Raw genomic sequence first — 18,411 nt, forward strand, 5'->3', positions numbered from 1 at the left:
TCCCCATTCTAGTTGACATTGAATTACAAGTTGTGACAGCATACACCAAATATAAGATTAGCTTTACCAAGGGGGAGACTAGCCTTTTGACAGGGTCAAATTGCAAATTAAACATAACATACTAGCAAATGCCATAGTATGTCAGGCAGACAAAGAAGTTACATAATCAGGAAATTTCTCAAAACATCAATACTTAACTTTTAAATTTACACCTAACAAACATATGATGAATTTAGGAAAATTTAGGCAATTCTTCATTAAAACAGGATATTGTCCTGAAGCTCATTCATTAATTATTTGAAATCTGCAACAGTTTCTCATAGAAGCACTGTTAAAAAGCATGGTTCTATTCTATAGTGTTTATATTGTGGGCTAAATAATATTTCAGTGACTGACCTGGGAAGCTAGCCACCTTTTAGAGCACTGTTTCTGGGACAATACTTTTTGGAATTACTAACAGGACTTAGCTTATTTGCTTCTTGGATATCCTGACCCTTGTTTTCTTTGCTCAAAGGCTGCCAACCTTTCAAAGTAGGAAGTTCTTCCTAGGTTGGTACTATCAGTCTAAGATGCTATTTATTCTAGACAAAGAGTGGTTTGGAGGAGGAACTAGACAAAGCAGAGTTTTGAGATCCCACTGATTAACTTCCAGGTTATTTCTATGTTTCTTTAAGCTAATCTTTAGAGTAGAGCTTTATAATTTTGTTGGTATGACAAATTCAAAGAAAAGCACACAAATAATCATTACGGTGAAATAATACTTCACTGGCATTGTCCAGACTACTGAGAAGAGGTTAGAAGTTATAACTCCATTTGCTCACTGCTGTGGAAAAGCAGGCATACTATAAAATACACAGCTTATGAACTATGTAATAACCTATTTATAGGTTCTTGATAGGTTAAAAAAGTTTCATGCTCTTAAAAAAGGCATATTTACTTAGATCTAAAGATATATGTTTGCCTTAAATTATTTTACATTGATAAACTGAAAATGTGGTACTAAATATAATCCAGTAAATCATACTTTAAAATGAATCTTTCTTTATATAAATATAATAGCTCTGGAAAGAAACAAAACATGTGCTTTGTTCCCTTTAGGGTGGAGAACTGGGTCACAAATGGCAAAAGAAGACAAGAATTTTTGCTAAATACCTTTTCATACCTTTTGAATTTTGAGCTGTATATATACATTATCTATGCCAAAATTAATGAATTCATGAAACTTCCAAATATAGTATAAAAGAATGAGGAGCTCTGGTTATGTACTAGTTCCTACAGTAACTCAGTGGATAAGCTAGGCAAATCACAAACTTGCTGGGCCTCAGTTTCCTCACCTACAAAATCATCACAATGGTTCCTTCTAGTACAACTATTTTATAACTGTTTAACAACTACCGAAAACAATGTTTTTCAAATAGTTTAACTGTGTTAGACAATGCAGTTGTACTCAGGGCTACACTTAGAGGTTCATAACCCTAGTATAATGCATCTATGCATCAACAGCTACTAAATTTCCATTTAGTTGACAACCAGTCTTCATATACACTGTGGCCCTTAAGCATCTGAAATGTTGTTGAACAATTTTTAGTGGAATACTTTTACATTTTTAGTTACTAAAATAAATGCTTGCTAACTCTCAATTCTATATATTTGACAATAATGGTCAAATGTTCCAAGAACAAAATAATACAAAGTCACATATATTAATAGAAAAGTCTACAGTACAGGCATTATACTCTTCCCTCTCTATCAGGATTATTAATGACCTCTCATTTAAAACATAAAAGTTCACATAAACTTTGTCTATTAGCTTTGTCTTGTGGCAGATACTTCAACATTGCTATTAGTGCTTTAAAAATAACATTTTCTAAAAGCAATATATGTTTAATTGTAGAAAGTTAAGAAATATAGAGAAGGAAAAACAAGAAAAAAAATTCAATAACCCTACAACCTAAAGGTAATCAATACTAATATCATATTGTAAATATATAGGCACAGTTTATAAAATATATATTTTCAAAAAGGAGAACTTGCATATGTGATTTTATAATCTTTTTCTTAACATATTTTGAACTTTCCTCAATATATTAAATAGTAGTCTACAGTATAACCCTAATATTTCCCCTCCTACTTTAAGTATGATAGTAAAAAAAAATCAGTGTTAGAAAAGCATTAGTAACCACCCACATGAGTGCTGATGGTACCTGTTAGGTTCCTATTCCTACCAGTAATAAGCTGGTTTAGGAATAAGATCCCTCTAAATACAAACTAACTTTCCTTCAAAATAAAAGGCACAGCCTTTCTGAAAGGCTTCTGATCCCTGAGGTAAAGATTCTGCTAACACATCTTAAAACTCTATTATGAATATCACCATTCACTTCAAGTTCTTCTGGGATGCTTTCTTTCTAGCTTGTCTTAGAAAACTAAGAATTTGTTTTAAGGTGTGCCTTTGTTCCGTCACTTTTTGGCTTGATCCCATTTGAGTGTTTCAGTATTGGAATTGTCTCAAAACTGTAAAGCACCCAGATAGATGTTTTCCTGATGGACGCTATAAAAACTGTGAAATAAATATATATACAGATTTTAACTGGAAGCCAAAACAAACTAAAATGAAATGGAAAACAATGATGCTGTAGCTGTTATATACACAGGTCCTTTTAACTTCGGTTTGGAACCTGCTTCATAAGGTTCACCTTAAATTACAGACTATAAGGTAAAAGTACAAACTGGACTGATGTAGAAAGAAACAGATTTTAATTATTTAATTAACTCAAATTTTAAGGTTAAAAACCAGTGTTTAAATTTAAAAGATGAAATCTGCAACAGGTGGCTGTTGACTTGCAATTAGTAAAAACTTCTGGCAGAAACACACCATGCAGTAATCACAATGATCTTAGACTGTGAGATGCTACTTAACAAAAAAAATACTATTTGCAAAAAAATAATGAAGCAGTATGATGCTATGGGGGTTATAAGAAAGGTCATTATCACAGGCTAAACAGGTCCAATAATATATCCTCTTGGAACATGCAAGCATGGGCTTGTCTGTACCCAATCAAAAACACTAGTAGCTTATTTCATCATACTCACTATACTTTGCAGTTTTCCCTGGCTTCTAAGTAATTTTTTCAAAAGGAACACACCTCAATCCTTTGAAAGAACTTTTTCACTTTGATGAAGATTTCAGATGAGTGACTGCTGAAAAAGTAAGCATCTAAAAGTATAAAGTTATCAAAGTATAACCAAGCTTAGTTTAACTGTCAAAGCCACAACTCCCCAGAGACAATCATATGACAGAGCAAGGTTTCAGAAGGGGAGCAGCAATAGCTACTATAATGTCTCTGTCCTATGTGTTCTATTTAACCAAACACGGTATTTCTGTCCTTTTAATTAATCTTCAGAGAAGCAATTAACTATATAGACACAGGTTGTGGTGTATTTAAAAACACATTTAAAATAATTTTTGCAGACAATAAAGATCTGTGTAAAAACAATAAAGCATGTGGATGATACAAAGAAAACATTAATCACTCAGGAGGATATTAAGTGTCTGAATAACTGTAATAATGGTGGTTGACATCACTAGAAAGAACAAGATATAAACTCTAATCAAAAGAAATATGTAGTTGTGTTTTATATGATTTGTTTTAAAAGTAGGGATTAAGGCGAAAAAAGAAAAAGGTAAAAATATTTAAGTACTATTTAGGAACTGCTTCTGGGGACCTCTTAAAGTATACAATAATTTACCATTATTTACTACTATAAGAAATGTCTACTAACCAAACCAATAATGATACCATGATACCTAACCCACTCCACCTAAAACCCCTATCAGTCCTTTACTACAGTGTTAACCGTGCAAAGCTGTAAGGTACTCTCAAGATTAAGGCTCTACTATGCCCCCCAAAAGGGTGTCCTCAAACTATGTTAGGAAAGTTTAAAGACTTCACTGAAAGCAGACTCATATGTGAGCAAATCTAACTTTTGCAACACTATTTCCATAATCTCCTTTTAAAGCACAAGAAAAATTAATTGCAAAACAAATTAAAATGCTAAGTACTGGATCTTAAAATGGTCATTTATAACAGGCTTTTAAAATGTAAAACAGTTTTAACACATTATCAAATACAGGTATTACCTGGATAGATGGCTTGTTTAGGTGACCCAGATTTGAGGTTGTTTGTCTTGGTTCATGTCCTAAGACCATCATATTAGCATTGATCAATCTGAAGGCATCAATAACAACCTGTAAAAACAAGGTGTCAGGTCATCTCTTTTTTAAAAAGCAAGTGATGGTGCCAAGCAACACTGGACAAGGCATGATCAACTTGCATCTGTTTCTGGCCTATTTCCAGAAAATCATTTAATTATAATATTAATAAAAAAGAACCTCCTGCTGACTGCACCATCAGCACACCACCCTCTATCTTGTAATGTAAGGTGACACCAATTATTGCAATTTTCATGAAGCAGTAAAGGAAAATATTAACTTTGCATCTTTATTATTGAAATACGTCATTACTAAACTTACACCAAACAGGCTTCATTGGTGCGCATATGTCTGTCACCTAAATTTTACCTAATCAAAATGAATGACAAAGAGAAACTAAAACTGAAAGTGAGCACAAGCTAAGGGACCACATCTAAAGCCCAGCCCTGTCACATCAATTATACTACCACAGTACTTGAAATGACAACAAAATTACAACCAGCAAGGCACTTGCTCCACGTATTCTCTTCTAGTCAGATACCTTTTACTTCTTGTGACTATAAAAGACTTTGTACCTTGTCTGATGGCCTTAAATGTCCAAGCCACTGTCAAGAATACGAGGCACAATACAAGAAAACCAAGGTCATCTGTGCTTTAAGCCAGGAACATGGTATAGAATGATACAGCCCTAAGTTCATAGTAAAGAAATAACAATAGGTATCCTCTTTTTCCTAGGTGTACTCAATATTTCTGTAGAGAAACACTTCAAATTCTTACATGATACAAATCATCTTTTAGCTCATATATTAAGAGATTGAACAAGAACTACATACTATCCGAATGCTTTTCTCTGTTCATTATCATGGATTTGAAAGAACTTGTTAAAGCTTTTAAATGTTGTTAAGTTTTATGTAAAGAACTGGGGATCTTAAGACAGATGCCTCTTCCAGGGAATGTAAATCAATTACCTAGAGAATAAACTCAATACATTCTTCACATAAAAATATCTTAAAGCAGGGTAATACAGTTATTTCTAGATTTGCCTTTAAAAGTGCTAAACAACTGAGATTTATCAATGTTTTAAAATCTATTGTCTACTAGACTGTTTCTCATTTGTATAATTATAGTTTGAGGATACTAAGGGATTAAAAAAAATTTATTTCCAAAATAAACCAACTGGAATCTGATCAAGTCTGAAAAATCTGTAGTAAGTATTACTAAATGCTATATGCTAAAGAATAAGATTTAAAGAAAGAAAGAAAGGAAAAATCACCCTTTCTAAAAAGCTGCCATGAAGGGTCAACGGTACTAATGAATACAAACTTACACCAAAGCACTACGACAAGTGACTCAATCTAAGGCCTCCATCTACTCCGGCAATTCCCCCCCCCCCGCCGCCCCAAAACTTTGAATTTTGCTTTTATTTCTAACAGTTTGAATTTCCCCAAAGATTCCTCTTGCCTTAAAATAAAACCAAGTATCCCCAGAACATGCATGATTTAATAGTTTGTGAAAACTTTTTTCTTTTTATACAGTAACTATAATCCAGACTTAACTTTCACAATTATGTATAAATAAATATGGCCTAGGTTTATACCTCTTGCTTATACTTAAACTTTTTTCTAATCATTTTCATAAAGTAATAAGTACTACTATCAAACATGCTTTAATCAGATATTATCATAAATAATTTCAAACAACTGTTTAAAAACATATAGAAGTAAAATTTTCTACTAAAAAGCACATAAAAATAAGATAAAATGTAGGCTAAAGAAGGGAAAAGAGACCATTTTGATAGACAGATGTACAACTTAAATAAATACAAAATTAAGAATTGCTTCCCTAACCAATAGCAGTAAATATTTAAGAGCAAAGCATCATTTTGGTCCAGTTGTTTTTAGAATATTTGGATTCCATTTAAAGATTTCTGTATCATTTGTAGAAAAAGAACACTTCTACAAAACTATGAAAATTCCACAATATATCACAAAATATCTTTTTTACACTGAATGCTTCCAAACTAGAACAGGAGACCAGCTATTTTACACAAGAAAAAAATCTCTGTAATATTTCTCTGGAATATTATAAACAGGTGTGAAACTTCATAAAAGGGAAATAAAAATACCAGCTAAAGAGATATCATGATCAATTAAAAACAGTCTGAAATTTAGAAATTTTAATTCTATTTAAAATTAAGAGAAAAATTCAAGAATTTAATATACTGTTCAACTAGTAAATGATGGCCTAAATGAAATGAAATGTTTAGAATGACGATTTCTGAGTAGCAATATGAAAGCCAATAGAAAATGAACACTTTACACCAAGATTAAAGGAATTTGCTGCCATCACTATAGCAACTGTCTTAAGGAAACTAACATGTTCAACAACCTGCAGACCAAAATTAGATTTAGTACACAATAAAAATATAAATACGGCAATATAGTCTATATTTTAATTTCTATACAATTTTATAATTGCTTTTTGTGCTGTGAGAATAAGTGGGTTTCTCCTTTAGAGCAACCTATCAAAATAGACTCCTTAATGTCCAGTGCACTAATGAGCAATGGGTGAAGAAGGTGTTAATTATGCCATAGTAAGATTCAAGAAAAAGCCTTGGTGAGCACTTGGAGGTGTGTATAGGCTGATGGCGTTTCTCCATGTTTATGTATTTACAGCACGATGCAACAGAATGACAGCAAAGTGGTCACTCCATGGATGAGAACAGAAATCTTAGGTACAATAGACTGAACAAAGAACCCCCAAGGATTAATTAAGTTATGGGAGGGGGGCAGGGGAAAAATTCATTTTTGGGGGCTATATGAATTTTCTAAATGGTTTGTTTTAAAGTATATATACATTAAACCAGTTCAGCTTATGTCTTATAAGGTTATAAATCCAAAAAGTAATTTAGCCAAAAAACTTTGCACAAAAACTACCCCTTAATATGTACTAACAAAAACTTCCAAGCTAAAGTATGACAAACATTTTCAGGAATATGAAGCTAGACTTTTATAATTCCTTTCCATGCTGCAGTCCTACGCACCACATTGAATATCCATTCACCGGCCTGACCATTTAATTTTTTCTGGTACAAGTGCCTTGAGACTTTTCAGAGGTCACTGCAACAGTAGACAGCTTATAACAAAACCATTAGCAGTTTGGCTAGCTTAGGGAAACCTCTTACTTTCCTTTTTTGTTTATTATCACTGCATGAATCTGCAGCATATGATAGTTTATAATTTCTCAGGCTTGTTAAATTCATGTTAAAGGTCTGTTTTCTTGTTGAATAAATTTTGTTCATATAATGCTGCCTATTTCATACACTCAGTCTTTAATAGCACCTTTGGTCTATGCGCAACTCACAGATCAAAACAGAGGACTAAAATAGGGGTTGATGATGCTATTTACATGTGTGATTCCTGCTGTCTTCTTGTTAGTAGCTTTAATATAATAGAAGACCTTGTCTGTTTTGTAATTAACACATCTTTACTGGAGAGATATTTGGAAGTGATTGCTGTGAATACACTGGTTAGTAAAATAAACACAATCACACACCACTTTCTGTTATCAGACAAATTTGTGAATTGTACACATTATACCCCAGATCAACAAACTGTGATATAACAGCCAAGTAGAAGACACATATTTATATAACCCTTTATTTTTCTGAAAATATGTATTCACTCTGACCTTGCAAATATAATTAGCTTGTGGGATGTGCAGATTTCAGTACCATGGTTGCTTTACTAATTGCAATTCTTGGAAATAGATACTAAATATTTGGAAGCTGCCAATACAAAATAAAAACTGCATCTTTTTTGTACATCTGTCTTAGCTTATAAAAGCAAAATAGTTTTAAAAACAATACTGTGTTCCACATTTATTCCAAGCACACCCAAGGGTCAAAGACCTATCATTTCATTTTAACAACGAATCTGGTTTAGGACACAAAACTGTAATTATTTTCAAATTCAGTTTAATCCATAATTTTTTGGCTTCTTTCATGAGTATGGTACAGTTTATCCAATATGCTATTTATTTTTAAATTCATGTTTTCATATCAACTGCTAGGTCACTGAAAGACTAGACTAAATTTCTAAAGCACCAATGTATGGTTCCCAATTTTTACATTCAAAGGAGACTAATTTTTAAGTAAAGCTTGTAAAATTAATTTAATTCAAAGGTGTTTGAAAGAAAAATACACAAGCACTTCTGGCAGTAGATACTGTACTTCATAATTTATCTCCCTCCCCACCCCCCTCTCCTTTTTTGTTTAACAGTAGCTGCCTTTGGCATTCCCAGCTGCCCTTATATTGAAGTCAATGACTATGGGAAGTGTTTATATATAAAATGAGCTGGAAGAAAAAAAGCTTGAAAAAAAAAATTCAGACCTCAAAATCAATGTCAAACATCAAGAAAAGAAAAGAGTTACAATTCAGTGACCAGTTAGGTTACATATTTAAACACATATAAACCCACCACCATAAATAAGTCTCTAAATGACTATAAAAATGCTAGGTGTGGAAATCAAATACCCTTTATCACCCAGAAATGACCTGTTATCAACTGCTTAGGTTGTTTCTAGATTCTTTAAAAATTAAGGGTGCATGTGACCTGGGAAGTACTGCTGGGGTTTGTGACCAGTTCGTTACTTCTGCTGCCGTGCACTGCCAGGCATCTATAAGAGAAAAACATCTTATGTCTCTTGTAAGCCCACGGCATAAAAAATTCAAAGAAATCTTACTTTTTATGCCATTTCCAATGAAAAGCACTAAGAACTAAAACTGACTCATGCCAAATGCATATCACTGAATTGCTGTGATTTCTTAGTCTCAACTTTGCAACATGGAAATTATTTATAAAATGTCAATTTTAGCTCTGGAAAAGAAATTCCTATGTGTATGTACATTTTCTTTCTTCATCCTTGGAGAATTGCTTATTGTAGCTAGAGATCTGTAGTACAACTTCAATATATTGGGAGAAAAGGGGATGGAGTATAACTAGCATAACGTACTTTTTTTGACAAGTGAAGACATGCATCAAAATGCAAACAGTAAAGCCACCGTTTTGGATATATATACTTTAATAAAAACAAATCGATCTCTAAAAACTAGTATGGTGAAAGGTAATTAAACATTTTTAGATTCATGAAACTTTCTAAAAAGAATATAGTTATGTCATAAAATAAATTTAGCAAAATTTTTACAGTGTATGCATGTACTCAGTATGGTATAGGTATTTAAATGCTTAAGACACTCTGCAGTCAGAAGCCTGCCTAAGTTAGAATTCTGGTTCTAACACTTGCTAGTTATTGAGCTAAGATAACTGTTATTTAACTTCTCAATGTCTCCATTTGCTCATGAATGACACCATTTAATGATAAGATTAAATGAAATAATATGTGTGTACCTACCACTATAGTTCTCAGTGTTTTTAACTATGGTGCTCATGGACTTGCCTAGCTCAGATCTCCTTTCAATAGAACCTACTGTAGAGAGCATAGCTGACTCACAAACTCCAGATGCTACACTTTTGGATCCTCTGGGGGTTCACCCCAGGTCAAACCTCCCTTGGGCTACTCCCAGCCAATGTCTGAGCACAGCAGGGGTACTACAAACCTAGCCATTCCTGCCAAATAAGGGCTTCTTCTAAAGGACAACTGTCTCAAGGACTCCCCAACAGCCTGGCTGAAACTTCCTTAGGAACATGCTGCAGTCTGACGCTCTTCCTACCCAATCCTACTTTCTCTTTCTCCTTCCACACGGTCAGACAGATTGAATCCCATTTTGGCGTTTGCTTCTTGTAGCACTCAACCTGACCAGTAAACTAAGCAGAATACTGCTACTGCAATACAATGTTAAAGTTAGAAAAAAGCCACCCTCAAAATCAAATCAGAATTATAAATTTGGTATCCACAGACATTTGGCATATGAAAATACCAACAGGAAATTAGGGAGAGACGTTTAAAGACATATTTCCCTAGGAAAATTCCTAAATAAAATAAAGAAAAAATGTAACAGCTATACTGAATATTATCTCTTTAAAAAAATGACAATATGCCTAGAATTTTGATACTCCTCTATGATAGGTATTTCTAGAATTATAGGTGATGAATAAACAGTGAACTTAAAAACTGAACTCTTCAGGGACTATTAATGAGCTACAAGATACTAGCATCTCTGGGTCACTGGTCAGATAACCAACTCAGAGTACCAATGCTATCTGGTGGCTACTCTGTCAGCCAACATAAAATGAGCAAGTGACTTCAGATTCCCCTCTAGTAGACAAATGAAATCAACACAATTGGTATGCTTATTGACAGTCCCACATAAAGTAAAGGAATAAAAGGCTCTAGAGATTAAGGGCTAGGGCTCACCCATGTTAGAAAGGCAGTAAGGAGGGGATAAGGGAAATAAAAGACTTAACATACATTTCTTGTGCTTTAACATCACCTTCAAAGAAAAATACAAATATATCCTTCAGACTGCCATCTCTCAAAAAATATAGTCCTTTTTGTAGGAAAAATATGCAAAGGTCAATTACTTTGCTATGTTATCACTTTTACATATTTTTATTGGGCTTGTTAAAATATCATATAGAAATTATATTGTCTAATACTCAACAATCAAGAGGTAGGTATTAATATTCTCAATTTATGGATAAGGAAACTGAGGTTCCGAGGACTTGAATACATTAAATGAGATGACAACCAGGTAAGTGATACCACTATCATTTGTACATACACAGCATGCCAAAGCCAGTACTCTTCATCACCAAGCTATTTGATGTAACAGTTATCCTAACACAAATGCAAGAAAAGATCACTCTTAGATTCAGTTACTTCACAGCAAGGTTTGTGTCTTATTCACCACTGAATATCCATTCCCCAGCAGAGTACCTGGGGCACCTAATATGGTGCAGAATAAATATCTATTAAAATGAAAAGCTCCAAGAAAGCATTTTTGGTTACGTTTTTTGGGGGGTTTTCTGGGCCACACTGCGCTGCATATGGGATCTTAGTTCCCTGACCAGGGATCTAACCCACACCTCCTGCAGTGGCAGCACGGAGTCTTAACCTCTAGGCAGCCAGTGAAGTCCCTTTGGTTACCGTTTTATATAAAGTTTTACCACTGAATGCCCCCACAAATTCATTATCTATAAAAATCTAATCACTAGCTTTACAAAATATATACTTCCCATTTCCTTACCACCGCTCAGTTTTGAATTCATGAAACACTCAAACATCACAAAGCACTGACTTGTGTTTAATTAGGAATAAAAACTGTATACAGAAAAGCTATTTGGCATGTAAAAAGTGGCAGTGGGCATCTACTGAAAAGCTTACTACTAGTCTAAGAATAATTACTGATTATTAGAATAATAATCAACTATGACTTAGAAGAAAATTCACCACCATAATCAATTCTACCCTCTTCAGGAAATTAGTGATAACAACAGACTAAATCCGCCAAAACTAAGTCCCAGGCCCAGAAACATCCTCACAATTAACAAGGGTTAATGTCAAATCATTTGAATATGATCTTAAACAATTAATATACATGGGCTACGCAAAGGCCTTTTATACAAAGTCATAGTTTCCATTTTCCGGTACAACACTGGCATTAAGGACAGGGAGTAGATCTTACTCTCCTGTGTGTCCACTGTATGCCTGGCACACAGTAATGATCAATAAATGTCTGTTGAATGAATGACCAGGGATCGTTAGATTGGGGAAAGAAAAGCATTCAAGAGGCAAAAGAGTCAATAAATAATATTCTTATAGATAATGGGACATTGTTTTAAAGGTTTTCCTATATCTTTACAGAAACAGCTGAATTCAAACTAATTTGAAGCAGATGTCTATCACTCAAATGCATAGCAATTACTAAACAATAATAAATTAGCTCAGAAATTATATTACTAATACAGAAGCTCTAAATTAAAAGAACAAAACTAAGAACTGTTAGTTCTATATCAGATTTATGCTTCTTAGAATTTTAAACATAAAATTGCTTTAAAATTCTTAGCTGACAATTTCTGATTTATCAGCTAAATTAATGTTATAATTTAAGACTATTAAGTCTATCAGGAATAGTACATGCACATTAGCACCTAAAATATTTTCTTAGACGTCCTCACAGATTGTCTAAGAGTGTTATAAAACTTCAAATTGATACTAGGAGTAAAAAACAGGACACAAACAAAAGATAATATAGTAACTAACCTTGTTCCAAGAGTTGGATGAGTATGCTCACAGAGCTATATTAGGAATGGAAATAGAATTTTTATGTGTCCTATTTTCTATTTTTCTCTTTCAGTCTGAAAAACTAGGCAAAGGAAAGGTATGTGTATATATTTGAGATAAGAATTATTCAGCCCTAATTAACCTTTATGGGATACTGATCAACAGAAAATCTTATGAATGACAGCTATTCTAAATATCTTTCACTACCTTTGGAAGACAAATGACATGATAAACTTGAACTCTAACTCTGATTACACAAGGCTCGGATTCATCAAGGTTAATGTCTATGAACAAACTGGCTCACTGACCTTGTCAATCTCATGTTTCACTCATTTAATAAGTGATCACCGCTAATGTATACAAATTACTTAACCCCACAAAATTAGTTGCAGTTTTCTTATATGCTAAAAGTCTGAATTGGTAACAGCTAGCTGACCACTGAAACATTCATTCCTGATTTTACCTTATATACATTTATTTTAAAAAAACTACTTTTTGCAGACACTGCATCAATTCCAAGATATGGAAACATTTCTCCCTTAAAAGAAGCTCCAATCTTGTGAGAGAGACAACATACAGACAGGTGAATGAAACACAAAATGGTTTTAATCACATCAATCATTTCAAAGGCCAGAATTTTAAAGTAATATATTCATTTTCTTTTTCATCAGCATGCCCCAGAGAAATATGTTGGAAAAACAGTAAGTGCTCAATAAAAAAATCAGCTGAATCAGAAGAGTGTTCCTAAATTAGTCTGAACATACAAAATATAAACGGGAAAGTTTTCATTTCTTTTGTAATTATTATCTTCATCTTCCTAAAGTGAGCAAGTTAGTAATTAATTTATAGACTTGTTCTTAACAACATTTTCAGAAATGCTCACGTTCTGTTTTTTTAAATATGCTAGTTGTTTTTCCTGTTAAATATCAATTATTTTAATCTTCAGAATAATAAAGTGATATTTATTGCACACCTTCTATATGCATGTGCACTGTAATGATTACATATATCACTTTATAATATTCATAATATAATACTATGAGATAGTTACTAAAATCCCTGTTTAATAGATGAGAAAGCTCAAGATTAGGTAAGTTGCTCAAGGTCATGCTATAAAGAAGAGATAAAAATTGGATTCTAATACAGGCCTGATCCCAAAGCCTGTGCTCTTTACTTTATGCCCAGCCTTTATGGTATATAATTTTTAATAGCAATAAGAAAATGCTAAAACAAAACTATTAGTGGAATAGTTTAAAATTGTCACCATCTTAAAACTTTCGAATACAAAATTTCTTGGATAAGTAAAATATTTTCCCCCTTACCTTGAAAAACACATGACCTTCTAGATATCTGAAAATAAAAGGTAAGCTCCTATAACATACATTCCCTAATTCTTTCCTCCTATATTTTGTAGTTACTCTTCAGAGCCCTACCTTTTCTGTAAAACGCTGATTAAAAGACAACAATAACAGAGTGATGTCCTTAAAATTCAGTCCAAACTTCATTTACTTTATGCAGTCTACACTGATTTCTGCCTACTTTTAATCTGCATTTACTATGTTTGCTATACAAGTACTATTTTATTGCATATTGACACATAAAAGGTTCTAAATAAGTATTTGTTGAATCATTTGTCACTAGCAACCAATTTAATACTTAGTTACAGAAACAAAGCAGTACCAGTATAATTTGTATTATATCAGTATGCAGTGTAGGATTACCAGCACATAACTAGCAGAATGTTATCTGGCTCACTAGTGACACTAAATGTATATGACTTATCTTCTCAAAAAGACTAAGACCATTTTTTATTTAATTTGTATCCCCATTAGCATACAGGCATATCAGCTGTACTTAAGAAATACCTGATGATGAGTTGATCTGAAACTAAACACCACATTTTCAGAAGCCCATTGAGTATTTCCAATCAAAGTAAATAAAAAATCTTCAAGAAAGTCCAGCCAGTGTGAAGATTTATTTGAGATAAAGGGGTTTTAGTGATTGTATTTTCAAAATAGAGAACAGACACAAAGATTGTTTGGAGTTAGCAGGTAACATGTGAACATTTTACTGACAGGAATCCTGACAAGAAAATTAGTTCTCAAAAGTAGTCATGGTTGTAGGCTAGTTTTATGACTTTGCACAAAGTGACTGTTCTTTTTGCCCTAATGAAGAAGTATAGTCATATTACAAGTTGAATTTACTTCTAAATTTGTTGCTGGATTAAGTCCAGCTGTAGGCTGAATATACAAGATAACAAAACATTAAGCAAGAGGTTGCCACCATACCACTTGAGAACTGAAGTTTGAAATATTTTAATACGTGTTTTCTTTACAAGTAAACTAAAACAGAATCTTAAAAACTATTTCACTGGTAAGTTTTGAGTGGAGCTCGCTGGTAATTTCTATAAGCTTACACTCCATTTAAATTACAAATGTTATTATCATTGATTTTTCGCCTGTATCATTTTTAAACATTTCCAAGATTATGTGATATACAGAGTGATATGGATTCTTTATCATATAGTACATTTTATTTTTTATGTTGGTCTCAATGTTTGGTCCTAGGGATGTCACAAAAGCTGACAGACATGAGTCTGTCTAAACTGTTTTTAATTAACAGAAAAATACTATATGAGAAAATCAATTAATATATAATACCTACTAAAAATAGTACACAGAACTCTTGAGAACTCTGAGAAACTGCAGCTCCTTCCTCTTGACTTATGTTGAAGGGAATGATATCTAAACATGTAAATTAAGAGAAGGCCCTGCAATGACTATGGTACTCATTTTCCATTCCTGAGTTATTCTAATTACATTGTTCATAACTGTCTAATATTAAAGAGCCAGTAAACAGCTTGAGTTCTGAAATTTTATAGACCTAGATTTGTATCCTTGTTCTGCTGCTTAATACACAATAGTATGATTTTGGGCAAAGTAATCTTTTTGACCCTAAATTTTTATACCCTTTCATTGACAAATGGAATAATAGAACCTATTTCCAGAATTATCAAAAAGAATAAATGAGACAAGTTCAAATGATTATTGCCGTAATACCTGGCACATAGCAATAATTCCATAAAGATAAAGTCAAGTCACTATAAAAGGAAATCAACCAGTTTGAATCAATTGAGATTACAAAGAAAGAATCCATTTTTACCTAATCACTCAAAAAAACAGAGATAATACTGGGACTTACAAAAATGAAAATACAAAAATATACAGGAAAGAGGTATTAAAAGAACAGACACCCACTTAAATCCTTTATATATAGATTGTCATTTAACTCTTGATCTAATCATTGCCTTGCTAAATATTTTGACAGCTTTGATAAATCATGTGCAGGGAAGGGAAAGGGAGAGTCCTATGTTATTCTTCATTTTCTTGTAAGTTTATATTCTTAAGTATAATGATTTAACTAGAACACTCTGGCCATGGACTTACTAACGTCTAATTTAATTCAGTTTTGAGACACTGAGAGAACTATAAATTATAACCAAACTCAGACACCTTATAAATGAAGTTACATTACTGACAAAAAAATGGATCCTTATTTGAGGTGATATAATTGTATGAATCTCGTTAGGTACAACAAGTGATGCGAATCATCAGTGATAGATGCTTATACTAAATTTTTTCCAAATAATTTTTTTCATGACATATAAAACTAGACAGCGATACATGTAATTTCCTAAAGTAATTTTTGATATATATTTTTAAATACTACACTTTACCACATGACAACAGAGTCATGTGATGCAAGTATATTTTTTAATGAAATGCATTCTTTGAATCATGGTTAATTAGAAACAAACAATGCAAACTCCACAGTTATATAATACCTAAACCAGGTTTGGAAACTAAAACTGCCATTTAAAATACTATAAACAAGATAACCAAAACACATATTCATTTATTTACATTCTATTTTGAAAATGCTTTCTTTCATTGTATTTAAGTTTATATTTTCCTTTTCAAAGCAGCCACCATCACATGAGTTAAGTATCCTAAAAAATCACACTAAAACTACAAAACAGAATTCTAATTATGTTTAAAACTAAGCTTCAATTATTAGTAGCATATATTGTGGCATGGGAATTTAATCAGATAATTCTATTATATTTCTAAAATAATAATTATTACTTAAATGAGTTGCTTATGGGTTACTTTTTTATAAGGTATCTTAATTATCAGAGAATTAAACTTAAATATTATACTGTACTTTAATTCATAAAACTAACAAATGTCAAAGATTTTCAACTCCTTTTATCTATATCAGTTAAATAACAATACACTTAGTAAAAAAGAAAGTGAATAAATTGAAATATAGTTATATAGCAAGCCTCAGAAGTTATCCATTCAGAACTGCCTAGTATTATCAGTTTCTATTATTATTGTTTTTGTGGCTAGTTTCTACCTCTAAAAAGCTAAATCACATCTAATAGGATCATGATTTAGAAAAGACCTCAATTTTTATTCATCACAATAATATAATGTCAGAAAGTGTTCAAATTCATGACAGATAAAAACTCCATGTTTAAACAGCCATATTTAGTTTGTCTGAGCTGGTGAGCAGATGTAAATGTAATCTGCAATACTATCAAACTCCAGGTCTGATAAGCTAATATTTATTTTTAAGTGCTCCAAAAATTATTTGTAAAAGCTCCATAAAAAGGATTCCATAAATGTATTGTGATTGTATTTTAGCAATTATTCTACACTACAATGGACATACATGCTCAAACAAGACACCTCAGCAGTATTTTAAAGCAGTAACCACCTAGCCAATTTCTGTATGTTCTGTAGTTTTTCTAATCCACTCTCCCTGTGGTTGAGCAAAATCGAATTGCCTCTCACATTTGCAGACAGCTCTGTGAAGGTGATAATAGAGCTGCTCCCTGCTGTCATGAGGCAGGAAATAGGAAAATGGCATATGGGGCTAGAAAGAAAGAAAGAAAAAAAAAAAAAAAGAAAGAAAAAAAGAAAAAAAAGAAGGAAAAAAGAACTAAACATGAACAAAAGATTTCAACAAAGAACAACTATAACCCAATATGCTTTGCAAGTTAATCTCTTTTCAGAATCATTTAGCATATCTAATCATTCATCTGTGTCCTCACTCCAAAAATGCAAACGGTTGATACCAAATGTTTGGGTCAAGTTTTCACTGTCTAAAATATTTGGAACCTACAACTGCAGAATATGTCCTGCACAATGTCTGCAAACAGAGCTCTTTAGATTTTTTAAATGTGCCAATCCCAAATTCACCATTTTAAAATAAAAGAAGGTACAGCAATGTTTATTAAAATATTTATAAAATGTGTATAGAAGGCTTTCAGTATGATTAACATTCCTAAATCTATGAAATAAAAATTAAAGATAAACATTTATAATTAGACTAATTAAAGTAGAAACAAATCTCTAAATAGGTAAATTGCTAATGATAATACCAAGACACATTTATTAACTGGTACAGTTTTTTGTTTGGTTGGTATTTTTGTGTAATTAAGAATCATGCTTTAAACAAAATAGATTTTTATGTGATGTATCTGTAAATAGAATGTGGCAGGAGATGCTAATAAAGATAGAATCCACTCTACCTTTCCTTTTACACTCTGAATGGGATCCACAACCACTGCCACAGCTCTTTCCGACAAGGCTTCAAAGCTCTGCTGAGTGTTGATATCCACACCAGAAAGCCAACAACCAAAGCCAGGGTGACTGTGATACCAACCAACAACCATCTCAGGCCTGAAACAAAGAGGGCATTCAGCCGTTCAGAACAGAATAAGTAATACATTTATGATAGAAAAGAAACAACACACTAACAGGGTATAAATTAAGAAGACATGAAAAACACACAGGTGTGAAAAAGCACCATTAGAAACACTGAAATCATACACCATATTATCCAGAAAACATGGAAATGAAAAAGTGTGACAAAGGAGTGCTATCAT

The 18,411-nt window shown here is 32.5% G+C and overlaps 1 protein-coding gene across 3 annotated transcripts in view; it reads right to left on the minus strand.

The window, feature by feature from the left end:
* PSMD14 (proteasome 26S subunit, non-ATPase 14) overlaps nt 1-18,411 on the minus strand; it is a 94,966-nt gene that overhangs the window by 18,584 nt on the left and 57,971 nt on the right. For all 3 annotated transcript variants that reach the window (XM_060152770.1, XM_060152771.1, XM_060152772.1), the window contains 2 exons: nt 18,055-18,205; nt 4,139-4,246 (listed from right to left, as the gene is read on the minus strand). In XM_060152770.1, coding sequence (XP_060008753.1) covers nt 4,139-4,246; nt 18,055-18,205 — 259 coding nt within the window. The remainder of the gene's footprint in view (nt 1-4,138; nt 4,247-18,054; nt 18,206-18,411) is intronic.

This window comes from Lagenorhynchus albirostris, chromosome 6, assembly GCF_949774975.1.
Source record: "Lagenorhynchus albirostris chromosome 6, mLagAlb1.1, whole genome shotgun sequence".
In the NCBI taxonomy this organism is placed as follows: domain Eukaryota; kingdom Metazoa; phylum Chordata; class Mammalia; order Artiodactyla; family Delphinidae; genus Lagenorhynchus; species Lagenorhynchus albirostris.